This window comes from Cryphonectria parasitica, assembly GCF_011745365.1.
Source record: "Cryphonectria parasitica EP155 unplaced genomic scaffold M406scaffold_2, whole genome shotgun sequence".
In the NCBI taxonomy this organism is placed as follows: domain Eukaryota; kingdom Fungi; phylum Ascomycota; class Sordariomycetes; order Diaporthales; family Cryphonectriaceae; genus Cryphonectria; species Cryphonectria parasitica.
Genome location: NW_024468910.1, coordinates 3,107,593 through 3,134,058, shown reverse-complemented (window position 1 = coordinate 3,134,058; position 26,466 = coordinate 3,107,593). Strand labels below are relative to the sequence as shown.

General features: G+C 49.9%; 5 protein-coding genes across 5 annotated transcripts; 3 read left to right on the top strand and 2 right to left on the bottom strand.

Moving 5' to 3' along the window:
* The first annotated feature begins 1,012 nt into the window (after positions 1–1,012).
* Positions 1,013–3,474, top strand: AD-4 (adenylosuccinate lyase catalytic activity protein). The gene is made up of 10 exons (XM_040926423.1): positions 1,013–1,311; positions 1,394–1,405; positions 1,493–1,736; positions 1,810–1,927; positions 1,992–2,070; positions 2,130–2,146; positions 2,220–2,367; positions 2,503–2,634; positions 2,710–2,894; positions 2,973–3,474. Exons 1-10 carry the CDS (start codon positions 1,060–1,062, stop codon positions 3,244–3,246), a joined length of 1,461 nt encoding a protein of 486 aa, XP_040780359.1. The 5' UTR covers positions 1,013–1,059; the 3' UTR covers positions 3,247–3,474.
* Positions 3,475–3,612: 138 nt separating this feature from the next.
* On the bottom strand, positions 3,613–6,540 carry M406DRAFT_286769 (uncharacterized protein; the record flags this gene model as incomplete). The annotated part of the gene is made up of 2 exons (XM_040918697.1): positions 3,613–4,339; positions 4,463–6,540. 2 exons carry the CDS (start codon positions 6,538–6,540, stop codon positions 3,688–3,690), a joined length of 2,730 nt encoding a protein of 909 aa, XP_040779742.1. The 3' UTR covers positions 3,613–3,687.
* A 1,585-nt stretch (positions 6,541–8,125) lies between these two features.
* Positions 8,126–8,821, top strand: M406DRAFT_327199 (S-adenosyl-L-methionine-dependent methyltransferase; the record flags this gene model as incomplete). The annotated part of the gene is made up of 1 exon (XM_040920178.1): positions 8,126–8,821. One exon carries the CDS (start codon positions 8,126–8,128, stop codon positions 8,819–8,821), a length of 696 nt encoding a protein of 231 aa, XP_040779741.1.
* A 2,532-nt stretch (positions 8,822–11,353) lies between these two features.
* Positions 11,354–12,039, top strand: M406DRAFT_321001 (uncharacterized protein; the record flags this gene model as incomplete). Its single annotated transcript, XM_040919460.1, has 2 exons — positions 11,354–11,432; positions 11,531–12,039. Coding segments are annotated over exons 1-2 (532 nt in total), but the record flags the coding sequence as incomplete, so codon positions are not given.
* An 8,378-nt stretch (positions 12,040–20,417) lies between these two features.
* Positions 20,418–21,690, bottom strand: M406DRAFT_327197 (uncharacterized protein; the record flags this gene model as incomplete). Its single annotated transcript, XM_040920177.1, has 3 exons — positions 20,418–20,717; positions 20,839–21,175; positions 21,437–21,690. 3 exons carry the CDS (start codon positions 21,688–21,690, stop codon positions 20,418–20,420), a joined length of 891 nt encoding a protein of 296 aa, XP_040779739.1.
* Between the last annotated feature and the right edge of the window lie 4,776 nt (positions 21,691–26,466).

The following is a 26,466-nucleotide window of genomic DNA, read 5'->3' as shown; positions in this document are numbered from 1 at the left end:
GGTGGATTTGAGCATGAGTTCTGAGCTCTTCTCCTCCTCCCGATTCTGAGTCTTGATTGCGCTGTAGGTCGTGATGAGTGACAACAGTGTATTGACGTTGAAGTTGTTGAGTTGTAGTGATGAATAGGATCCAATCAGGTCAGTCAAAACTTGAATATTGAAGATGAGCAAAGCAAATGAGGCAACGAGAAACGAGACCCAGAGAATGATGCCCTTCATATAGTTTTCAGTGCACAGCTCTCAAGGCAGGCCAAAAAAACAATCATGAATGAGATGATGAGTTTTTGGATTGATTGGAAATGATTTGGTGATGCTTTGCTAAGAGGATATCATATCGTCTGGTTTACATTCTTCCTCATTTCCTCCTCGGCAGTAGAGAAAATACTTACTTAGACTTAGTGATGATTAGCAGATGCTGACACAGAAGGCCCAGCAGCAGCATGGATGCATGGGTAAAAAGATCCACCTGCATCCATGCAGCCCAGCAGGGTCTAGCAGGGTCTAGGCGAGAAACTGATCATCACCAATCAGCCACTGTAACATGCTGTTGTTGATGACTCAGGTGCATTAGAGCTTTGTCGCTAGCTGGTCCAAGTATACCATGGGGGTCGCCACTGCCTCAGTTAGGTCACTCACTCGCTCACTGAACACTATCCACAGCCCAAGTCGGTTGGATTGCGATACAAGCCAAAGACAAGACCATAGCCTTGGCTTGTACGCACATGACGTGTATGTGTGTTTGTTTTTTGTTAAAAATATCCCTACGACTTCAATTAACTGACAAGTCATTTCCATGATAAGTTTCTTGATCACAGATTGTAGGGCTGAACATTCTCCAAGGCCGCCCTGCCACGTCAATGTACATAGTAGGCGGCAACAACGCAAAGCTAGAACCCACACACCATGGCGGGGTGATGTACTTACCTAATCATACAACCCCTGTATTTAAGCTTCAACCTCGAACCCGAACTTTTTTGTTCAGCATTCATGGCTCTTGCCCCACCATCGCCAAATTTTGGATCTTTGTGAGCTCGTTCAACCGTGGTGATATTGCCCAAAATGGCCTCCCAGTACGATACCTACCAGACATCCCTGACGGGCCGCTACTGCAGCCCGGAGATGTCTGGTCTCTTCAGCCAGCGATCTCGGCACTCGACCTGGCGCAAGCTGTGGCTCTACCTCGCCCAGAGCGAGAAGGAGCTTGGGATCAACACCATCACCGATGAGGCCCTCGAGCAGATGAAGGCCCACTTGACCGTGACGGATCAAGACTTTGAAATTGCCCGTGTCGAGGAGAAGAAGCGTCGGCATGTAAGCTTTACTACCGAGAGAGAGGGGCAGAAATTCATATCAAGTCAACAACATAGAAAAGCTAACAAGTATTAATATGTAGGATGTCATGGCTGTAAGAAATATATCATGAATGAGAAATAGCCCAAGACTTGCCTCCTCGTATACTGATCTATATATTTCCTTTCTTGTTCAACATTAGCACGTCCACGCTTTTGGCCAAGTTGCCCCTGCTGCCGCTGGTATCATCCATTATGGCGCGACGAGCTGCTACGTCACCGACAACACAGAGCTCATTCTCATGAGGGATGCCCTCGACCTCCTGATCCCCAAGATTGCCAAGGTGCTGCACAACCTCCAGGGTTTTGCCCTCCAGTGGAAGTCTGAACCCACCCTGTCTTTCACCCACCTTCAACCTGCTCAGATCAGCACTGTCGGCAAGCGAGGTGAGTCCTGGCAAGCCACTTGCATTTCTCTCCTTTTTTGGCGTATTGTGCTGATTTCAATCTCACCTCCTAGCCGCCGGCTGGGCACAGGACCTCTTGATGGACCTGGCCGACCTGGAACGGGTACGAGACGAGCTCAAATTCCGTGGTGCCCAAGGTACCACGGGTACGCAGGCCAGCTTTCTCGAGATGTGAGTCTTCGTCCTTGGTCAATGCAAGGAACTGACAGAACCAATCATCCTGACCTTTCCACAGCTTTGGTGGCGACCACGCCAAATGTGAGCAGCTCAACGAGCTTCTCTGTCAAAAGGCTGGCTTCGACGAATGCTACGATGTAAGTATACAAGAGTGTTACTCAATTTTCATCAGCAACACTGTCTAACATCTCACTAGATCTCTACACAGACATAGTAAGTCTTTAAACAAACGCCAAATCCTGAACTCATACAGAATGTGGGCAGAGAGAGACTCACACCGTCGCAGCACGAGGAAGGTTGACTGTCTCGTGGCAAACGCCGTTACGGGCCTGGGAACTTCCGTGACCAAGATTGCTTCTGATCTGAGACATCTCGCGTTCATGAAGGAGATCGGAGAGCCTAGAGAGGCTTCCCAAATTGGCAGCAGTGCTATGGTCAGTCTCAGCTTCTTCTGCCTCTTCCCCCCCTCCTCGGCGCGTTTCCATGTCATGGTTTGGTTTTTTTCCTTCTTTTTTACTTCTTCAATTTTGACGCATGTTAACACTTGAATCTTAATTCTCAAATTTTAGGCGTACAAACAAAACCCTATGCGGTGTGAACGAATTGCCAGTCTCGCGCGGGTGCTGCAGGGAAAGGCCGCCAACTACAACAGTACTCACTCGTCACAGTGGCTGGAGAGATCGCTGGATGACTCCGCATGTGTAAGGAATCCTCTTTCTTGCCTTTTGTCATGCGGTGCCCCCATGTTCCTGCCAGGCTAACTTCTACTTATGCAGCGAAGGATGGATATTCCCGAGATGTTCCTTCTCGCCGACGCCATCGCCATTACCCTGCAGAATGTGACTGAGGGACTTGTGGTGTTTCCCTCCAAGATTCACTCCAACATCATGGCAGAGCTGCCCTTCATGATCACCGAGAACATCATCATGAGGCTGACGGCAATGGGCGTGTCCAGACAGGAGTAAGTCCTACAACCTCAAGAAGGAAAGAAACAGCAGAAAACAAGGGAATGGTTTTGTTTACTAACTACCAACCCCAGTGCTCATGAGCAAATCCGTGTCCTCTCATTCCAGGCATCCCACCAAGTCCAGAACGAGGGCAAGCCGAACGATCTCGTGGAGAGGATCCGGAATACGGACTTCTTCAAGCCCATCTGGCCTGATCTTGATAACATGATGAGGCCGGAGCTGTACGTTGGCCGCAGCGCACAGATTGTGGACAAGTTCTGCGGACCGGGCGGCAAGCTCGAGAAGAAGCTTGCGCCGTACCAGGCGTCTATCAAGGGGGCCAAGGCTGCTGAGTTGAACGTCTGAGGACCTTGAGGACTTTCTTGTTCAGTACATAGCATTCCTGGGTGTGGCATGCAAGCAATGCCCGTGTGTGCAGGATTAAGCAACTTTGCCCAACAATGAAACAGCCTAGGATGACAAAAGGAAGAGGAGAAAAAAGGATTACAGCCGTTAGGAAGCGTGGCTGTAGAGTGGATAGACCTTTAGAGTCCCATACCATCAAAAAATGAAAAAAAAAAAAAATTTGAAGGGAAAAAAAGTGCAAGATCCTTGAGCACGGCAAGTGCTCTCTCTGCATCAAGAGAAGTGCATATTGCAGTCCTCAGAATGATATCATGTTCAAAGTATGACAGTTTCTTCCGTCATCAAGGGATTAGATGCTACGTGGACGGACGACAAACATGGTTCGGGAGTTGTTTATTTTCTCTCCAGCTTGTTGATTATCCAAGAGGAGAGAGGGATTAGTTACGACGGCACGATATTGACAGACACGGAACCAGATCCGAGGGGGATTTGCCAACCCAGTCGTGCCTCCGTGACACTCGTGCCCGTGACCTCATAGCCAGCATCCCCCTCCTCACGGCTCAGCCACATGACCGTCGAGTTCGTGGTCGGCACACCGTCCAGCTGACCCAGCGTGACGACCAGCGAGGCGTTGGCCGTCGTGTACGCGAAGCTCTCAATGACACCAGCATCCACCTCGACCAGCAGCCCGATGGGTCCTACAAACACCTTCCTCCTGGCGACATCCCGCGGGCTGACGGTGACGGTCCCCGCGCCGTCGTCGTCCAGCAGCCCGCCGTACGCCACCAGGCGGCCCAGCTCTGCGTCCCAGGCGAGATACGTGCCCGTGCCCATAACCAACCCGCTATGGTTGGGACCGTAATCGCCACTGTAAGCGTCCCACTGCAGTGTCTCGGGCCATGAGTGGAACGCGGCCGACGCGCAGCCGTCAGCGCGGATGTTGGACAGTGGGCCGTTCATGCCGCCGTAGCCGATGCGCAGGAGATATGTGTCGTTGGGGTTGCTACGGAAGGCAGACAGGGCGACAAGCGCGTTGAGACCGGAGCCGTAATGGTGGATCTGGCGCTCTATGCGTTCCAGTTTGCCTCCGTATCTTGAAAAGGGGGAGAGAAAAGAACGAAGTCGGTCAGTTTGTAGTTTCGTCTTGTCTTGGAAAGAAAAGAGGGGGAAAATCGAAAGGGATGACCACCAGGTAAACAAAGGACAAGCAACTTACATAAAATCCCAGTACCGCCTCGCGTTACCATTCCAGCCCCAATGGGCGACGGTGGGCTGGAACCCCAGGACCGTTGCCAGCGTCTTCTCCGCTGTAGAGTTGTAGCCAAAGTACTTGGACCAGTAGTATACTCCCTCCTGGCCCGTTGAGTCCCACGCCATCTCGCTGCCAAAGGGGTCGTCCATAGTGCTCCAGAGCTCCGCCCGCGCGCGCATCTTGGCCTCGAGGGCCGCCGCCTGTGTCGTCCAGCCCTCCCGGGTGAGGTCCTTGAGGAGCTCGCCAAACACGGTCTCGCCCATCAGCCCATCCGTCGAGTAGCCCACGAGCCAGTTCCCTTCGCTATCCTGCGCCATGGCGGACATGACGGTGTTGTAGCTCTGGTTCAGATACCAGTCCCACGGCTGCTGCGTCAGGATGCCCTCGTAGGCCCGCCCTGCACGGTACAGGCCCCAGTAACTCGCTGCGACGTGGACATAGTCGTATGCTCGGTCCGTCGCGTACGCCTCAGGCTCGGTCCAAGATTCCCACGTCGTCCAGTCGATGGCGCTCGAGTAAGGGTAGCCGGCTAAGCCGTAGTAGAAGATGCTCATGCGCACGTCGTATGTGCCGTTCTGGGGCGGCTGCAGCGTCTTGTACAGGACCTGCGCGACGAAATCCTCGAGCTTGGCGATCTCGTCGGCATTGGGCTGCGCAGCCTGCTTCATGCTCGCCGCGAGAAAAGAGCCCGCGCCGGCCTCGTCGGACAGCCCTGCAATCCACACGCGCATGTCTTGCAGGACAGGCGCCATAACGCTGTAGTCGTACGAAATGACAGAGGGCGCACGGCCAAATGGGTCCGACGTGTTGGTGTAATACTGCTCGGTGGTGAGGAAGTTGCTCAGCGCGGCAATGTGGTCGGGACCAGATTTGACAACATAGTAGTGAACCGTCTGGACCTGACCGCTCGTGTAGGCGATTGTGAGACGGGCACGACCGAAGGCGCTGGAGGACGGTGTGACGTCGTACTCGCCGCTGCTCGAGCCCTCAGTGACGGTGAGGGCCCCGGCAGGGTCGACAGTGATGTTGGCGATGTCGCCGGCGGACCCAGGGTTGACGAGAAGCTGGCCTGTGAGGTCGGCCGGGAGGATGAAGCCGGGGATGCCTCGCGCATAAGGCACGCCCTGCGCCTGCACCTCGTCGTCGATGGTCTCGATGCCACCATCAGCCAGCGAGAACTTGAGCCCAAAGGTCAAAGCCTCGCCTGGGGCCAGGACTTTGGAGGACGGCGTGTTCCAGGGCTCGCTCGCGTTCCACTCGTTCTCGGCCCATGCCTCCGTCAGCGTCTGCCACTCATACAATCCCTCGAAGACCTGGCTCTCGTAGGCTGTGCTGTCGTAGTATGGCTCATCGAGGTTGCGGTATGCCTCCAGGGGTGTATCCCCAAGCGGCGTGACGACCAGTGCGGCACCATTTCCGTTGATGGGCGAGACACGGATGTAACCGGCATGCATCCCGATGTAGGGGTCCGAGAGGCTGCAGTACTCTTGGGTCTCCTCTGCGGTGTAGTTGGTGAAGATGTTGTTGAACTCGGCAGGGAAGCCCAGACTGCCCAGCTCGATGGACGTGCTGGCGTTATTAGTGAGGGTGAAAGACAGCCCCAGGTCGCCGTCCACATCGAGCCACTCTCTCGTCACGCCCAGACCCGCCGTATCGGACGGCAAGGTCGCTGCCATGTTGGAGGCTGCAAGGACCGTGCTGTTGCTGGCTGTCGACACGGAGGCTACAGGGTTTCGTGCCTGGGAGGAATCGCCATCGATCCAGGTTGTGCTGCCGACAGTCCTGTATCGAAACGTGACGTCTCCCCAGTGATACTGGCCGTTTCCAGCGCGGACCGAGAGATAGCCCAATGGCAAAAAGTCAAAGGTGCCGCCCGATGCCTTGAGAGAGACCAGCACCTGCGCATCCTTGACAAGCTCGAGGTCGAAGTTCTGTGTACTGAAGCTCAGGAAGCCATCCGCCAGGCCGAGGGTGTCGCCCTGGGCGGTGACGGTGGCTGCCAGTGCGAGCGCGGCGAGGAGGGTGAGAAATGTCGTCAACATGATGAAATGTTTATGATCGACACATCTGGCTGCGAGACAGCTTGCCGTGTGACAACAAACAAGCCAGGATGTGTGTCGATGGGGCGCGGCCGCCGTTCGTTATATGCATCCATCATCTTGTCTTGTCCTCCTCTTTCTCGGCTTGCCCTTCTGTGTCCTGTATTTCTCCATTCATTCATCCTCCGCTGTCGTGACTATCCAAAAACACCCATTGGTGGTAAATAATGGAGCATCGCTCCCGAGCCATGGATTAAGCAGTTGTTCGCGTTATCACTGACTGGCCATCCATCAGTAAGATACGAGGTGGCAAGGGAAGCTATGTGTGATGAGGGGTTCGGTGAAGTGGTGCTACCCTGCCTTCTCCACGTCTGCTGCTCCTTGACTGTAGTGTGTAAAAAGGGGAATGCCTGCAGGCGATGGGTGCGGGTATACACGGTAGCTGCAAATGTTGATTGTCGAGGCTTGATCTCAATGTTACCTGCCTGGAAGAGCATGTACTATGTACTATAGTGCTACCATAGTGTAGTAAACAATTTAGCCTGTCCCCTCCGAGATGGTGGGTGCGCACGGTGCGGTACCGGGTAAGTGCGCTGATCGTGTACTCGAAACAGTTACTCAAGTGGATAGATACTTGAATACTATGGTACTTAGCCCAAAACCGACCCTCTCTCTGTGTCCGTCCTTCCTTATGTTGGATGCAACATGTCATAGCAATTTTTGTACGTAACCTAGAGGGGGTCCCCCATTTCTTGAAGCAGAAGAAACATAAAAGAAAAAATATGAGGAAAAAAGAGAGAATAAGCATTGATCACCCTTCTCATATGGCAAGACTCTGTAGATTGATTGTGAAAATTTCATCTGTAGCGCATGGTAATTGACTGGAGCTCTCTCGTATAGTGGAAACTGGAACGGAAGGAAGGCCCGCAAGGGTCTGTGGATGATACTACCATAGTAGTTGGGTCGGCCTGCTGGCCCAGCAGCCCCTAAACCTTGCCATTTCTTCTGACCCTCTTCTGACCAGCTACAGCCAACCTCTGCATTTCAGAGGGGAGGAGGCACAGGGAGGGTACGCCTTCGAGAGCGCGACAACATCCCCTCAATATTTACACGTCAGGGAATGCAAGCACACTTGGTATAACTGAGGAGACAGTGAAAGGTTGCAAATAAACCCCAAAATAAGTCCCCTGTCAAACTCATATGATCTGTTTCCAACCCTGAACTTAGTATTATTAGCGTGAGGAACAGACTAGGTTCATCATCAAGTATTGCTTGTGTGTACATCTGCCAAACCCTCCGCCATGCCATCCCACAAGAATACAACACTTGATGCCGATGCAGTCTTACAAGCCTTTCAAACTATCAAGAGCGCTACGGGTGACTATAAATCATGGCGTAGTGCACCGAGTTACTTAGTGCCCATCATGTAAAGCCATGGATTATGTCAGCAGTTCACCTCCCCGCGCTATACTGTAGTAGCTAGTTTAGCTAGCTTCGGCCCGCTGCCTTCTGCAGCTGGCACCATTCAACATACCTCATCTTCCACACCTCGGATCCACGCTTTCCACATGCTGTGATCCACCACAAAATGTCTGATACACCTGAAGGCATCGTCGAATACGCCTACGACCACATCTCAGAATGGTATTTGCAATGGGTCGAGAGCCAGAAATCACCGCGAGAGAGATACGCCAAGAAGCTCCTTGAGGAGCTGCCACCTTCACCTTCTATTCTAGAGCTTGGTTGTGGCCCTGGCGTTCCCGTCTTGCAACTGCTTCTCGACCAAGGCGCACACGTAGTCGCAAATGACATATCGACGAAGCAAATCGAGATGGCCAAGGCCCGCTTCCCAGACGCTGAGCTTGTTGCGGGCGACATGACAGCACTCACTTTCGAGCCTGAGAGCTTCCACGGAGCAATCAGTTTCTACACACTGTTCCATCTTCCACGGTCGAAGCTCAAAGATATGCTCACAAAGATCCACAGTTGGCTAAAGCCTAACGGAGTCTTTGTGTTCAATCTCACAACCATCGACGAGGAAGAAATCCATGGCGAATTCTTGGGATATGGAATGTTCTGGAGTAGCTTTGACGTCGACGGGAATGAAGCACTGCTTAGGGAAATCGGATTCGACTTATTGCAGGTGGAAGTATTGCAGGCAGGCGATGGGAAATTGGAGGAGGGTGATCCAGACTTTGATGCCGAGTTTATGTGGGTGGTGGCACGCAAGAAAGATTCTCCTACTGAGCGGAATACCGTAACGATGGTGGAGCCAAGTGAATAAGCCCTATACAATTCGGTTTGGGCATAAGTCAATTGAGCTCGGGCGATAGCAGCGTGAATAAGACTTAATACGAAGAATTTTGGCTGCCACTCTCTGTTGTGGTCTAAGGCTAAACCCAGTTGCTCTATGTCCTTGTTTGTAGCTAGTGCTGGAGCCCAGTACATCACTTTCCTAATCTCATAGACCAGTATCTGCCACAATAATATATATGCCAGCAATAACAGAGTACTGATCATCTGCAGCGCGTGTGAAACAACGGCGCATCCCTCGGTTCTTTCCTGGATAACCTCGCCGTTGATGTTTAGGACATTATTCTGGAGCGGCTGGCCAGCAAAAGGGTCAGGAGCGTGGCCCAGATGGTTGCCATTCCTAGTCGTGCTACAGGTAACGTTGTAAGTGGCTGCTGGATCGTGTTTTCGTGCACTTGAGTTGGATAATGCCAAGGGCTAAGCCATCAGCGTATTGCACGTAATACACGGTCGCGAGCCAGTCCATAGTCGTAGCCGTCTGGTCGGCAGGGTGAATCTGAAAAGGATTGGAAATAGTGGATGGGTCAGAGTCATCGACGAAACGATCCATCAGGATTTTCAGGTGGTCAGATTCGGGCTACACAGCAATGCTAGGCAGTGTTGATCAATTAGGTCTTGTCAAAGTTACATCTATAATTCGATAATGACAGTCCCGAGATTCTGTACAATCATGATTCCAACCTAATCGTAGGCGGAGGAAACCCAGTTGATGATATCCTCAGCTCTGAGGACCTCTATGAGGGTCTCCTCCTTTCCGATCTTCCAATCAGTGAATTCCTAACGGGTACCTCTGTCAATCTGGGCATGACTTTGGTTACCTTCGAGTTCAGTCATCCCTAGCCCTTTGAGAGCGAATCCTGTTGAGCGGTAAGATTTCCACTCCTTCACATCTCTCTCGTCCAACATAGCCATAAATCAGGTCGGTCCTTCCTTGATCCCTTCGTCCCCGACATCCCACTGTAGCCTCTACATGTCCTTGTGCTCGGAATGCTGTCTCCTCTTGTCCCGCATGACGTGGAAGTCAGCCGTTGCGACGAGCCTCCTCCAGACCACCGTCTCCGTCTTTGGCAAACTCGAACAAATGCATCCCGAAAGGAGGCTACGGGGCTGTATCAGCGTTGAATATATGTAAAAATAAAAGAGTTGTCAATCAAATGAATTATATAAAAAAGAATAAAAAAATTAAAAAAAAAAAAAAAAAAAAAAAAAAGAGAAAGAGAGAGAGAGAGAGAGAGAGGAAGGTCTTTGCATATTCGTTCCGCTGTCGGAAACATCCCATTGCACGGTCCTCCAGAGCAGAGATCTCCTGCTGTGCTTAGTTAAGGCATCAGCCCTAGCCGTGGCGTTTGAAGTTTTCAGAATACTGGCTTGTGAAGCCTGCAGACGCGGGTGAGGGCTGGTTTCTCGTATACGGTATTGCCACAGGGCCGCCGTCAACGTGATGGAAGGGACAGGGGTATCAGACCCTCGCACTTGCCTCGCCAAATAGGTAGCAGGGACAGGGCCGTCTGCAGGCTGCCACATCCTGGTGAGCTCGCTGATCCTCAAGCATAATCACGATTGGCCGGGAACTTCAGGTGGCGTTCTGGGGAAGTGCAAGGCTCCCTCAGCCGAGATCCCCACAAGTATTCGTCATCTCGCCGGCAAATCAAACCATGGGCAAACAACACACCACATACAGCTCATCAATTATGCCATGGTATTATATAGTTACCCGGTCAATAAACAACCCTGTCCGTGGTCAGCATGCCTTTGAACTATTAGACGATCTAATTACATAGGACGTTATGTATGTATTTATGTGTCAATGGGCGCTTAGAGAATCCAAGCAGCAATCCTAGCAATGTGACTGCGGACCCCAAATAACGCTTCTTGGCTTCGTCTCAGAACGAGAAGGATGGTTGGTCTCGGGCCTCTCCTATGTAGTATACACAAGACTGATCCAGTTAGCTTAATCTTACCTTATTTTTGTTTCTTGTTTCTTCTTTTTTCTTATTTTGCCCCCCGCCCCCGGCCCCTTTTCTTTGGGCCATTCCTCTGCAGACTGGAGAGCCAAGGTGGCTGGGCTTGGCTTGATGAGTTGTTGTTGCCTATGACCTCTCAAGTCCAGCGTGTGCGCGCGGGTGGCTCCTTAGCCCTCTGTAGAACTCTTCCTTGCTCCTTCGTGCATTGCCGCATATGCACTCGATCGCGCCATGACGTGTCCTAAATTGGTCATTTCAATGCCCCTGCGCGCACCACTGCATGGTACGGTGTGTCTAAACCTAGCATTAGGGCCGTTTCGCGATATGCCGTCTGCCGAGCTAGTGCTGTACCTTGAATTTCTACCAAAGCCTCGATCCGACCACCCAGCCACCACTTGAAGCCCCTTTATTGCTTGCTCTTGTCCCGTCTCGACGCGTCCTGACAATAATCCAATTTTCTCTTTCCTTCTCTCTCTCTCGTACACTTTGAGAAATCATAGCGACCAGCCAATTCTCTCTCTTTCTGCCAGACACCCATCACGAACTTAATCCACCACAACAAAGTCCGTCAAAATGCAGTTCAAGGCCGCCATCGTCGCTACCCTCAGCGTTGTCGCTGTATGTTTTTTTCCCTTCCCCTTTTAATACAGAGAAAGATGCTGTCCCCCTCTAGCTACTCAAAGAATGAATGAGCTGACCCGGTCAATTATTTCCAGGTCAACGCCGTCGAGACTGGGTATACCTCAGCCTTCCAAGCCTACCAGTCGGCTGTCGGAGTCATTGACAACCAGCTTCACTCGGCTGAGGCTTCCGTCACCCTGACCGGCACCGCCCTGAACGCCGCGTACTCGAGCCTCCAGTCCAGTGCTACCGCTGCTCAGGCCAGCCTGCTGTCCTCCTTCGAGGCCGCATGGGGTGTCACCGCTGTCAGCAGTGACGAGACCACAGCCTCCGCCACCAGCGCCGCCACTGGTACCGGAAGTGCAGCCTCCGCCACCGCGACCGGCTCCGCCGCCGGCACAACAATCACCACGACCACCGCGTCAGGAAACTCCTCAGCGGGCTCCACCTCCTCGTCCGGCAGCTCTGGCTCGGCCGCGTCGGGCACTGCCACCACCACCGAGTCCTCGTCCTCCAGCGGCACCTCGACAGCGTCCAGCAGCAGCAGCTCGAGCTCGAGCTCCTCCGCCGCCGGCGCTGTGAACTTCCCCGTTGCTCTTGCGGGCGTCGCTGCTCTCTTGGCCGCTGCTCTGTAATTGATGGCTGATGGATGAGCACGTGACGAAAAACTGAAGGATGCGAAATACACACGCACAGCAGCAGCGAGGAGTTCTTGCGTACTTTTGTAGGACTAGGTGGGAGCATCAATAGCGATGTAATCGTAATGAGGGGTTTTGCATATAATTATACCAAAAGTCATCTGCTCATACTCTGCCAACTTCTTCCACCTTTGTGACAAGTACTTGTCCCATGCCTCAACCGTCGAGCGCAATTGCTGAGAACGGCCACGCACCTCATCTCATGCAACGGCTCATAAATCACCAACGTTTCGTCGTTTTGTCAAAATCATCCTCATCTGTTACCACAGCACGTGCCTATTTCATTCGAGTCATGCATTGGCCGTTGGCTTGCTCTCACGGATCAGAATGCATTCATTGCCCAGCAAACCCCCCCAAGGGGCTCTAAGTACATATGTAATGAGCACTGCAGCAATCCGAAGATTCCTAAGTACACGAAGGGGTTTATGCTAACAAGAGCGGTGTCAAAGTGTCAAGTCCTTGAATACGGAACCGTACAAGTCCTAATAAGCGATGCAAGTGTTCACTGCCTTTGGGGCTACTCAGTGTATGAAACTGAATACTTAGATTGACAACTGAAGAGCTATGTACTGAATCCGTCTAATGGTAATGACCGTATCCTTATATATCCAGCTCTTCAGTATGGCTCGTTGGGATCGCTGGCGAGTCTAGCGATCCAAGGTGTGAAGCTCGTTGGGATCGCTAGCGAGCCCAACGATCCTCCCTCCTTTACAACCCTAACCCTGGGTTATGTAATCAATGCTTTGTCAGAATGTTGAGTTCTTGACACCTGGTCCCTGTTACTCGTGACCTGTTCTGTGACCTGCATGTTGGATGGGTCATAACATCATCTCCCTCCTATCAGTCGTTGTCCTCAACGATCTTCTGTAAGTATCCTGGCAAGTCTTCGTGTTCATGATCTTGCCTTCCTAATCGAGATGCCGAACAGAATCAACAAAGTCGCGAAACCGAAATCCTCGAATCCTCGCTCTGACAAAAAGAAGCAGAAAGATCTCCTTCTTCAGTCCATTCTTTCAAACAGTTTCGATATGCATCCCTGTTCTTATTGCGATAGTCGAGGCCTGCAATCGTGTATCGTTTCTCCTCACGATTCATCCCGTTGCTCGGAGTGCGTTTCCCAGAATCGCGCCAAATGCGACGTTCTGGAGCCGACGAACGCTGCCGAACTCCTTCTTACCTCTACTCAGCATCGAAAGCTGGAGGACGAGATAGAAGAGTTGGAGTTGAAGTTGCTTCGACTGCGTCAACAAAAGAAGATGTGGCGTGAGAGGATGTCTCGGGCTATTCGTCGAGGTCTCAAGAATCTCGAAGATCTTGAGAAGGAGGAGGCTGAGGAGGCCGAGGCTGAGAGGGTCCGTGTTGCTGCCGAAGTGCAGGCTGTGGTGGCTGAGGAATCTGCTGTTGTAGCTGGAGATTCTTCTTTTGAGGGTTTTGACTGGAATTCTGTGGTAGATTGGTCGGGCTTTCTGGAGAGTGAGGTTCCCGAGGCTTCTGGGTCTCGCTCCGGGGCGGAGCGATCGTCTTAGGTACTGGTTTCCTTCTTTTTCCAATACTCAGCTACTCTTTCCTGAGCGTTTTTAACGTTCTTCTGTGGTTCCCATGAATTTTCGCTTGCTGGGTAACCTTTCCACTTGATGAGGTATTCCCTTGTATTATCTGTGCCTCTGTGCTTGAGAATCTTCTCTACCTCATACTCTGGTTCATTGTTTTCCACTTCTGCTGTATTGTCTGTTGGTGTTTCCTGTGCTGCTGGTTCCAGCAGTGAGATGTGGAAAACCGGGTATATCCTCATCCTGTGAGGTAATGCTAACTCGTAGTTAACCGGAGAAATCTATCGCAAGATTTTGAATGATCCCAACTTCTTGTAGTCGAGTTTGTTGCTAGATCTAGTTGTTTTGATGTTTTTTCGAAGTAGGTAGATCTTATCTCCCTTCTGTAGGATTGGTTTCTTAATTCTTTTGGAGTTTGCGTACTGCGTCATTCGTTCTTGAACGAATTGTAATTCTGATCGGAGTTTCTTCTGAACTTTCTTAATCTTCTTAACCCTTTTATCCGCAGCTTCTGCATCTGCTTCTGGCAGTACCTTGTGGTAAGCTGTTGGGTTATATCCATAGAGTATGAAGAATGGTAACTTCTTCGTCGTGCTCGTATCTGCGCTATTATAAGCGAACTGTGCAAGAGGCAACAGATCAATCCAGTTGTTCTGTTTCTGATTGATATAGTGCTGAAGATACTATTCAATAACTTGATTCATTCTTTCCGTCTGTTCATCTGTTTGTGGATGAAATGCTGTGAACATTCTGTAGTGTATTCCGAGCTGTTTTATAAGCGAAGTTCAAAACTTCAAGTTGAACTTCCTATCTCTGTTGGAGATTACCTCCTCTGGCATGCTATGGTTAGCAATGATTGTTCTGAGGAATGCATATGCAAGTTCCTCTGCTGTACTGCTTTCCTTATAGGGAAGAAAATAAGCATACTTGCTCAGTCTGCAAACCACTACTAGGATGCTATCGTATTGCATCTTAGTTAAGGGTTCTCGTGAGAGAGGTAGCTTAGTAATGAAGTCTAGACTAATGGATTGCTAAACAGTTATAGGTACTGGTAAGAGGTGCAGTAGTCTGTAAGGCTTGTATCTTTCTGCTTTATTCTTCTTGCAGCTGTTGCATTGTTATAGGATGCTCTCAATTCTTTTCCTAAGACCTGGTAGGTTTCAGTATTTCTTGATGCATTCGTAGGTTGCTCTGATTCCCTGATATCCGTGTGCTGGTGCACTGTATACATCCTTGATGTAGTTGTCTTGTTCGTCTGGAATCATCGATTCTGAGTCTTTTCCTGAGAATCCGATCCTGAGGGCAGCGTTCAGTTCTCTGTATGCATTAACGAGGTTTCCTGACTCGTTTTGGGCGAAGATATTCTGTATATCCGAAGAATCTGCGTTTCGATGATCTGATCTCCTGCTGAGAGCGTCTGCTCATCCATTCTCCAAGCCTTTGCAGTGCACAATTTTAAAATCGAATTGTAAGAGGAATTCTGCCCATCTGACTTATCGTTTGTTCAAGACTTTGGTTGTCATAAACGTAGTCAGATTCTTGTGATCCGAGTGAACTATGATCGGGTATTGTATGCTAATAAAGTAGTGTTGCTATTCCTCAAAAGCCTTCACTATTACCATGAGTTCCTGATCAGGGATCCTGTAGTTGATTTCCGAGCTATTCAACTTCTTTGAAAAGTTGCTTACAATCCTTAGACATTCTTGGTTATCTCGCTGATCAAGTTGTTCTCCAAGTACATATCCCGATGCATTGATTTCAACTTCAAAGAGTTTATAGGGATCTGCTTTACACAGAACTGGTTCTGAGGTAACGTGCCTGATGATCTCGTTGAAAGCTTCTTGTGCCTTGGAGGTCTATTCGAAAGGCTATTCCTTTTTAGTGAGATTTGTAAGAGAGTGTGCGATCCGGCTGTAGTTCTTAATGAACTGCCTGTAGAAGTTAACGTATCCGAGGAAAGACCTAACATCCCTGATATTCCTGGGAATTGGCCAGTTCCTAACAGCTTCTACCTTATCTTTCTGTAGCTTGATGCATCCCAGCTTGATCATGAATCCGAGATAGTCGACTTTTTGTACATGAAAGTGGCTCTTTGCAGGTTCCACAAGGAGTTTCGCATCCTGGAGCGTTTGCAACACTATTTCCACATGTTTCTTGTGTTCTTCAAGTGTTCGAGAGTAAATAAGGATGTTGTCGAGATAGGCAATAATGAACTGATCCAGGTGCTTGCATAGGATGTGATTGATCATTTCCTGAAACGAAGCTGGGGCATTCGTTAAACCAAAGAGCATAACTAAATATTTGTAGTATTCGTAGCGTGTTCTGAAAGCAGTTTTCCATTCTTTTCCTTCCTTTACTCTGATCAGATTATAAGCTCCTTTCAGGTTCAGGACTGTAAATCATTGTGCTCCTTGCAACCTATCTCGTAATTCCTTGATGAGTAGCAACGGGTATCGGTTCTTGATCGTGATGTCGTTGAGTTGCCTGTAGTCAATGCATAGCCTGAGCTTGCTGTTTTTCTTAGGTACAAACAGGATGGGGTATTCTGCTGGTGATTGCGATGATTGTATATATTCTTTCTTAAGGTTCTCATCGAGGTACTCCCTGAGTGCCTCTAGCCGTGCCTTGTCTAGTTCGTAGATGGGGAAGAATTTGGGCTGTTTTCCTTCTTGTAGCAGGATCTCGTGGTTGTACGAGCTGTGTTCTGGCAATCCTGTATCCAATTCTTCCTGGAACAGTTTCTTGAACTTGTGATATTCTCGTGGTATGTTTGCGAGTGTTGGTTCTGGTCCTTGTGCTGTTTCTGCTACCTGGAGGAACAGTAGGTACTGTTGAGCGTGCTTCTTTTCTGATGGCGTTTTTGAGGGCCTTGAGCGTCCGCTCCGGGCCGGAGCGAGCGCTCGAGGGCCTGGTTTCGAGGTTTTTCCTGTGTGGATCCACAATCCACTTTCTGAAGCCTTTCCTTGTCGCTCCGGGGCGGACCGACTTGCTGAGGGTCTCGCTTCCGTTGTTTTGCTAACCTGTTGGCGCCCTGGCACTGTTTGGGTTCGCCTATTACTAGGTCCTTCTCCTTGAGCTGCTAGCCCTGCTGACTTGAAGGTATGTGTGAAGTTGTGTAAAGCCTCTTTTCCTGAGTGTTCTTCAATCACTAGCTTCGATCCTGCGCTGTTGATTGTAACTATCTCTCTGGGTACAGCTTGTTCCCATGAGAGCTAGCTAGTAGTTCAATCGATTCGAGGATTATGCTTCTTGAGCTATGGAAGCTCCATAATCAGCTCATGCTGTGCTGTATCCGTGATATCAAAGGAAGCTCTGGTTACGTATTCTTGGATCAAGATAGGTAGATAATCAGTCTCCTTATCGATTACTCCTTGATTGTATGCAACAGGTTGTTCTTCTATGGTGCTGAGGGTGTATGGGCGTCTCTTCCATCTCCATTGTAGTTATGCCTGATTAACAATGTGTGGGGATATGAAGTTTCCCTGAGCGCTACTGTTCAATAGTGCGCTGTATTTGTGTTCTTGAATGTATATGTCGAACTTGATGTGAGCGTAATCTGCCTTGAAAGCTCTATATAGGGATTGTTCCGGTCTGATCATCTGCAGTTTCTTTACAAGCAATCCTGTTCTTTTGAGTTCGTCAAGGACTGCTTGTTCTCCTGAGCCTGCTTCGCTGCTTCTTAAGCAAGCTTCTTAGCTTGCCTTTGCCCGTATCATTATTGTTCCTGATCTTTCTTCTGTTAATGCTAGTCGCAAACCTTGTTGTTGATGTAAATCGTGCAGAGTGTTGTTTTGCACTGCTACCATTCTATCTTTTTGTTTATGCATTGCATGGAGCAGTTGTCTAGTAGCCCAATGTATGCATTGTAGTGCTATCTGTTGAGAACTTCTCTGAAGCGGAGTTCCTTTTCTTCAACAGCCTGAAGGATTTGTTCTGGTTCTCTGACGGGGAACTATTCGTGTTGTACCTTCTCCGAGAAATGCGTTCTGCAGCTATGATAGGTGCAGAAGATCCAAGCCAATTCGTGGTATAGGTTGTGAAGTGAGCTGACTCAAGGATCCTCATCCTCTCGTGCCTCGATGTTCTGCAAGGGGATGCAGGTGAAGAGCTTCTCTAGTTCTATTCCATAGATGAGATATTTGATCTATGTTGTTTCCTTGTTCCACCCAATGCTGAAGGGAAACCTTCCTTTAAGCTTATTGGGCATGTTGTTTGCAGGGAGCTTTTGCAGGCTGCTAGGTTGTTTGCTCTGGCTTGATCCTTCTGCTGCCTGAGAGGCATTCTCTATGTTGCCTAGGTGTTCGTACCAGTAGCCAAGAGGGTACCATCCCTTATCCATGTTCCTGGTCATGGTGCTTGGCGTAGGCGATGAAGAATGTTGAAGGGTATTGTTGCTAAGCCCTTCTTCCAACGCCTGGATGCTCTGTTCCACGATGTTGGAGCAGTCCGAGTTGCTATTCGTGGGGGTGCTGGGCATGCATTCTCGTCCTGCTGTTGCTATTTGTCTGCAGCGCCTAGGTTTCTGAGGGAACCATCCTGAACCTTCCTTACTCGAGAGGTATGTTAAGCAGTTGTCATCATAGCAGAATATCCAGCTGAGACTTCCATGATCGACAGAGTTCAATACTTGCTCCGAGGGGGTGTTGCTCAGTTGATTGGGTTCCTGTCGCTGAGCAACATTCACCTGGCGTCCTTCCTGGACTGGTTGCTATTTGTTCTTCCGGGGTTGATGGCAGTTGCATGCAATGTGTTCTTGTTTGTTGCAGTTGTAGCAAGTAACGCTGTTCCTCTTGCTATACTGCCTGTTGGCTGCATCGAGTTCCATGGAACCGGCATGCATAGTGCTGCTCTGAGCCATACTGCTATATCGACTGCTATTCTTGTTTTGGAGTTTCTTGCCCGTATTAGCTGGAAACCTCCAAGTCTGGCTTCCTTCCTTCTTAGACTTCTCCACCCGTCGTTCATACAGACGGTTGTCGATGCGGATAGCTTGATTAGAGAACGTCGCAAAGTCCTCTGGCCAATCCTGTTTGGAGATTTCGTTCTTAACGTTGTTCTTGAGTCCCTTATAATAGTGCTCCATGAGATTCTTATCTTCCTACAGAAGTCTTGCTGAGAGCTGCTTGAACCTGACCGTATAGACAGAAGCCGACTTGGTCTGCCTGAGATCCATAAGCTGCTGAGCTGTAGTGCGTTCTTCGTTGAGATCACCAAAGATCTCTTTGAGAGCCTTCTCGAAGCCCTCAAAAGAATCGAACATATCCTTGGTACCCTGGGTACGCGCGTTGGGATTGTCCTGATGCTCCAAGTGGTTGCGTAGAGAAGGTTCGTACCAGATGAGAGCATCTTTCTCGAGACGAATGTCTGCAAGAATAACCTTCTCGGATTCCATGGTAAACTAGGTTGCATGGTGCAAAAAGTACGCCCTGCAGTGGGTAAGGAACCCATGCAGCATCTTCTGATTGCCATCATACATGGCGGGCTTGTCCATCTTGTATGCTTTTCCAGCGCCACTAGTGGTTGCAGAGATAGACTGCGCCTGCTGAGCCTGTTGGGCTAGCTGGGCCTGTTGGGCTAGCTGGGCCTGTTGGGCTAGCTGGGCCTGTTGGTTGGCGATGGTAGCGCTCTGAGCCTGCTGTTATTCGCGCAGGTCCTGGATACGCTGGGTAAGCTGGTACACCTGGTTGACCAGTTCTTCCTGAGTGGGGGCGCGCGGGGACGAAGGGGTTCCTGGAGGAGCCATCGTGTTCCGTATTGCTCAAGGGGTAACACTGAACCGTTCTTGAACAAGAGTTGTCAAAATGTAATGAGCACTGCAGCAATCCGAAGATTCCTAAGTACACGAAGGGGTTTATGCTAACAAGAGCGGTATCAAAGTGTCAAGTCCTTGAATACGGAACCGTACAAGTCCTAATAAGCGATGCAAGTGTTCACTGCCTTTGGGGCTACTCAGTGTATGAAACTGAATACTTAGATTGACAACTGAAGAGCTATGTACTGAATCCGTCTAATGGTAATGACCGTATCCTTATATATCCAGCTCTTCAGTATGGCTCGTTGGGATCGCTGGCGAGTCTAGCGATCCAAGGTGTGAAGCTCGTTGGGATCGCTAGCGAGCCCAACGATCCTCCCTCCTTTACAACCCTAACCCTGGGTTATGTAATCAATGCTTTGTCAGAACGTTGAGTCCTTGACACCTGGTCCCTGTTACTCGTGACCTGTTCTGTGACCTGCATGTTGGATGGGTCATAACAACATACCTTAGTATCAATAGCGAATTTGCTCCGCTCGCGGCGGTTCGGGCCGTACAACCTGCTGTGGGTAAGTAAATGACTAAGCATCACAACGACGCTTCATACCGCCGACTTAGAGACAACCCCTTCTGTCGTCAACCTCGTCGTGTCCATATTCAGTTCTGCTTTCCCATCAGAAACCGGCCTGCAAAGTAACAAGTCGAACGATAATACAAAGAGACCATATACCATTCGATATTCTCATGCCTACACCTTGATTATTACGCGCGTCAAACACACAAATACTAGGAAATCAGTTGACGCTCAAAGTAGCGCTACGATACCAGAAATCAAAGAAAGTAAGAGGAGAAATGTAGAATTAAAAAATGAAAAAAGGTCGATGGTCCCTGCCCCAGTCTCTCTTCTAATTCCTCCTTCCGTCCCATTTACAATGGATCTTTCCCCCCTTCCCAATTCACACACACAGACAAAGCCACCCCCTCAAGCCGCGGCATAACAGTTATACGCCGGATTATACAACATGTACAGACACATGGCAACCCCCGTGGTGCCATTCCCAGGACAGTCTGAACCGACGATACACGCGTAGCCGGCCGGACAATCGGCGTCTGACGCACAGGCCCAGCCATTGAGGCACGAGATGCAGTCGTTGCAGTAGTTGTTGCCGTCAATGTCGTGCATGCAGGCAGAGGCGGACTTGCCGGCGATGCAAGGGGTGTAGGGCTGTTGAGTACCAGCCGTGACTTGGGTGACGTTGTAGGGGGACAAACCGGCCGGGCACTGAATTTTTGTAAGAAGAAGAAAAGAAGTTACACCTCCCTGTCAGTCTCCCTGTTCTTCCTGGACAGGGCAGTTTGCAGGAGGGGTTTGTTGGGTGAAAAAGTGATGGATGGTAACTTACATAGGGAAACTTCCCAGTTGGGGTCGGGCTATATGAGGTCGTCGTGGTCGTCGTCGCAGGCGGACAGAAGCCACCCCGCAGGTAGAAGGTGTTGGGGCTCGAGGCCGAGTACAGGTCAACGCTGAGATCATGCTCGTACAGGATGCAAGCAGGCGCGGACGGATTGATGGCGAAGCTAAGGCAGGCCGCGTTGGCGTTGCACAGGCTGCTGCAGCCGAAATAAGTGGCCAAGCTGGCGTCTGCGTAATAGCCGATGTTGGTGCCCGTGTCATAGCCGGTGAATCCGCACGACGGGACGGTCGGGGAGGCAGATGGGCTGCTGCTCGTAAGGCTGCTGCTGCGAGGTTGGGAAGAGGTGCGGGCGCTGGTGGTGGAACCTATGCTGAGAATTAGCGAGCTTGTGGTAGACGACGGACTCTGCCCAGTTGATGATGATATCTGCAAACTAGCCGCCGTGCTGGTGGTGCTTTGCTGCGTTGCTTGTGATGAAAGTGATGTGGAAGCTGTAGACAATGATGATTGTTCACTGGTGGATATGGATGTGGATATGGATGAATAGCCGCTAAAATTGAAAGAGGAAGAGGACGATAACGATAACGATGAAGACGACGGGGCCACAATGTTCAGCTGAGCCAGGATGGTGCTGGAGTCTCCTCCCTCCGTTGGCATGACCACAAGAGTAACCATCACTGGTCCTATGTAGCCCGCTGGCGGATCCACCTCGATACCCGAATTGTCAAATGTCACATTGACAAAGGATACTTGGGGGCTAGTTGAGACGATGGAAGAGATAGTTCCAAATCGCGCGAAGCTGAAGGTGTTCACCGTGCCACTGACCACGTTGAACACCATGGCGATAGGAAGGGAAGATGTGGATGAGGGGCTTGTCTGAAGTGTTGTTGACGTGCTGCTGATGTTGTTGCTGCTGCTGCTGCCGCCTTGCGGCGTCGAAAAGGATGTGATGGTGGGCTCGAATGATGAATCTGTGGTGGTACTGAACGTGCTACTCGTCGAGGTTTGATCAGGTGCCAGCGAGCTGAATGCTGAGATATTCGACGATACTGATATGCTCAATGTACTCGAAACCGTTGAGATGCTGGAAGAAGAGAAAGACGGCGATATTGCTGTTATTGTGCTCGATGGTTCTTCTGACGTGATGAATGATGTGGAGACGCTCGATGATGCCAAGGTAATAGTGTTTGATGAGGTTTGGCTGCCTGTAGGTGGCTTGGACTCCGGCATAGTCGATGCTAGGCTACTACTGGTAGCCAAGCTGCTCGAGATCTGGACGCTGGATGCTGGAAAACTCGAATCTGCGTTGCTGGAAACCGAAGAAGGCTGGGATGTTGTGCCGGAGCTCGGCTGCGACAGAGAAAGTGTGCTGGTGAGACTACTTGCTTGCTCGCTGCTCCTTTGCTGACCGGTTGCGCTTTGGCTGTCTGATCCTTTGACGCTTGTCGTCATCGTGGTCTGGCTTGGCGAGCTCACAGGGAGTGACGAAGTCATGGACGCATCGGTGTTCGGCAATGTCTGCGAGGCCGATGTATGTAACATGGGAGTTCCAAAAGTGATTGTGGACGAGCCTCTTGTTGCTGGCGTCTGTACATTGCTGGAAGAAGAGCTCGACTCAACCGATCTAGCCGGTGAGTGGCTAATATAAGGTGTTCCGCTCAATGAAACTTCACGTGGCGATGCTGTACTACTTCTGTTGATAATGACGCTTGAAGAAGAGATGCTGAAAGAAATAATTGCTGGTTCCCCAGTGATCTTGGTGAAAGTAATCGAAGAAGCAGGGAGAGTTGATGTTGATTGTCTAGACGAAGAGATGATGTAAGAAAGATGCAGAGACGTACCGCCAATAGTAGTCGGCTTCGTAGTCGTTCTAGACGTGCTGACTTGGGTAGTCCCAGACTGTTTGGGAGTCGTTTTTGAGGTGGTGGTGGTTTTTGTCGTTGAAGTTGAAGTTCTCCCAGTTGTCGTGGTTGTGGTGGTGCGCTTCGTCGTGGTGGTGGTAGTGGTAACTGCAACTGCCGCTGTCTTGATATAGGTGTCGTAGCCGCTCAGAGCGGCGAGGCCTGTAATTAACTGGAATAGGATACAGTTGCGAGTACCTTTCTGGTAGGATGCGCCCATACAAGCCGAGTTCCCCATGCATTCATCGATACAGGCAAAAATATTAGCCACGGACCTCTTCTTCTTCAAGCTCTCCAGGGCAATACTGCCAGCGCCCGGAGCCTGACACCTGTGACAGGCAAAATCATCCACCTCTGGTGCGTGGGAGCAGCCTGCAGACGATGTCGATGTGGTAGACGTTTCGGCGAGCCCCGTCGACGGCACCGTCAGCTCCATTGATAGCAGAGAAGATAGCAGAGAGTTCTCGGAGTCTAGTCCAGATGTTGCCTCCGCCGGCTGCTCGAGAAGAGATGTTGTATTTTCTGACGCGAAGGCGTATTCCAGCTTCGTTATTTGTCCAATCGTCCGCGTCGCCACGGAACAGTCCTCTTCGTCAAAGACGTCTACTGCCTGCGACTTGGAGGCGCAAAATGCCCATAGAACAATAGTAGAACCTCTCATATTGAGTGAAAGACGGATTCTAGGGGGGAGGGAGAGGGGGAGGTATTGCTTGTTTGGCCCAGACTCGTGAGAAAACCAGGGGCGGGCAAAAGGACTGCGAGTGAACGGGTTTTGTAAACCTCATGGTTGAGAAAGACGCGTAGCAGCAAAGCGCGGCATCATCTCCAGAGAGCTTACATCATACCGTCCTTCAAGTACTTCTGTGTTTATTTGCGGCAGCTTCTCCTCAAAGTATACAGGCAGGCAAGTCAAAACAGTCGGATGAGGAATGTTGTCTCGGCTTTTTGGGATGGGCTGACTCCGCCGGTTATGCCTGCCTCGACATAAAATCACACTTCACCGAAGAAAATGCAATATAATAATCAAAAGGCCTCAGTGATCAGGCGGATTCCGTGTGATCAGCAAAGCGCTTGAAAGACAGAAAATAGTGCCGCTGAGCGAGCGGCTTGTGGCAGTGAACACGGGATCGGAACCTTCGATTTGACAACATACTCGAGCTTTCCCACGTCTCGTTCAAAGTCGTAGTCCAACCTCTCATTATTTCAGAAATTATGAGTATTGATAGACCTCCTTAAGAATTGAGTTAAAAGATTTAGTTTAGATTTCGATCTGATATCGACAAGAAAGGTGCGACGGAGGATGAGCTGGGCCTTGCTTCATCAACCCAGCTCCAGAGGAATGCAACGCGACCTTGCCCCGCGTGCCAGCTTGGGTCTGAACACCTTACTCTGAACAGTGTTGTCACTGTGTTCGCACGACCTTGATCACGCCCCCAATTTCCGTTGATACTCGTGATAACTCCTTGGCTGCTCCAGATACTACAGAGTGTTGCTTGGTTTTCCGATTCAGCAAGTGAATCCTTTGCAGAGGTTGAGATTCCGGTGCCATGCATGCAAGACCCCTCCACCCCTACCCCAGTACAGTCTATCATGGGAACCCAGTGGGACTGCCGCCATTAAGGTTACCAATACCACTCCCGGGTTTCAGACCTCTATTCCAATCTAGAATGATCATAAACCTTCTCGTACCCTCCTTCTATACCTGGACGGTGGGACACAATCTGCCGGCCCCAGCACAAGATACTACACCCCAGAGCATTGTTGACCTACACATCAACGCACATCTCTTTTGCTCAGTCAACCGCTCTGGACCACGAATGCAGGTTCATACATGGGAGTCTCCAAAAGACTCGTAGTTTTAAATCACAAATGACGCGAAGACGTGATGTCACGTGCGTGAACGGGTACAAAGAGCATGAAAACAACGCAATGCCCCTCGGCGCAGATGCGCGCTCTGGAATTGAGATTCATGTCTGCAACACAATGAAAGGTATTTGCGAAAGACCTTGTAGCAAAGCATGCTGGTGCAATCTAGGTTAGGCCGTGGAGGAGACGTAGCTGCACCTAAACGGCCGAGTCGGCAAGATGACGCCCCCCCCCCCTCCTTTCCCGGATTCCTCATCTTTCTTGCCCTTCTTTTATTATTGTTCATTGCACTGAAAAATCATGAATTGATGTAAAAATGAAATGGATGAGCTCTTGTCATATTCTGTTTTGGTCTTCATGGAGGCAAAATCTGGTCTGCGCAGACAGCTCAGGCTTGAACAAAGAGGGGAAGAGCTGTGTCTGTACCATACTCCTTCCTCTCATCATTACCTTGGAGCTATCACTCAGACCCTCCTCATCACTGTTTTGTAGCGACTCTCAGCTTATCTCATCGTCACTGCTCCTTCCTTCCTGTACTGCTTTCCAAAGGCCCCTGTCACTACACCGAATTATCTGCATGGGTTTGGACTGCTCCTTCCTCGATATATCTTCCAGACGATTCTTGCTGTCAATCCAGTTCTCTACTAACTCTTCTCTTCCACACGCTTCTCTTCCAAACTCTTCTCTTTTACACTCTCCCTCTCCAAACTCTTCCACTGCGCTGCATTTCTCTGCCATACAGCCTCCCAAAACACCTCATCACTTTTCTGGCATTCTGTCCAGTCTCTAAATCCTCCACAACGTCCACACGCACCTGCTGTCAGTGGTCTAAATCTAGAAACTGTGCTCTTTACCAACTGGGCCGAATCTGGCACTTTCTGCCAGTCTCATCATTCTTCAAGTGCACTCAACGTCCCAAGGTTATCAACACCCCCTCTTCAAGACAACAACGCAGCAACCTCTCACTGCTCAGTTGCATAGTTTCGCAGGTTATCCAGTCTGCATCGCCTACACACCCTGCACTGCATGTGTACTCAGTACCATCAATATCCTCTCTTCATGACAACAACATAGCCACTTCCTGTTGCTCGTTCGCGCAATCTCGCAGGAAGTTGCCCACTTCAGATCATCAACATCTTTTCTCCGCCATAACAAAATAGCAACAGCCTACTATTCGCTTGTACAGTCTCACAGGCTGCACACTCCATGACTATACAGTATGTAATATTCAGACTATGATCCTCCCTTTCAATTCAAAGTGTGTGTTGGAAGGTAATCTTCCAACCCGCGCTGTATGCACATTCACTAGCAGCGCATAGTGCTGCAATGTTACTTTCTCATCGCAGTTTTACTTTGAGGGCATTTGCGCTGCTCTGTCCCTGATTTCTTTCTGTAACACTAGCAATCCTCCTTTCCTATTTTGTTTCTTATGATGCTCGACGCTTTCTATCTTCACAACACAACACTCCTTATTCTTTATCACATTGGATGCTATGACATTCGACACTCCCTATTCTTCACGACATTCGACATTCGACATTCTCTATTTATTATAACATATAATGCTTCTCATCTTCCCCTTTTCTATGATTCTTAAACATTGGCATTGATCCTTCTCTATTTGTTCTTAAGCTTTTCTCTGTTAACATACTCTGTCATCCTGCATTGTGCATTGTATTTGCTGATCTTCTGTCATGTTTCTAATTGAACACTTGGTGCTTGAACTACAGTTTGACTTACTCTCCTCTTCCCATACTACCTCTCTCTTTCTCGACCTGCACACTGCACACATCAGAAAATGCTGACAGTTTACTCACAGTCCAATATGGCTTCTGGACAGTCTTCTTGC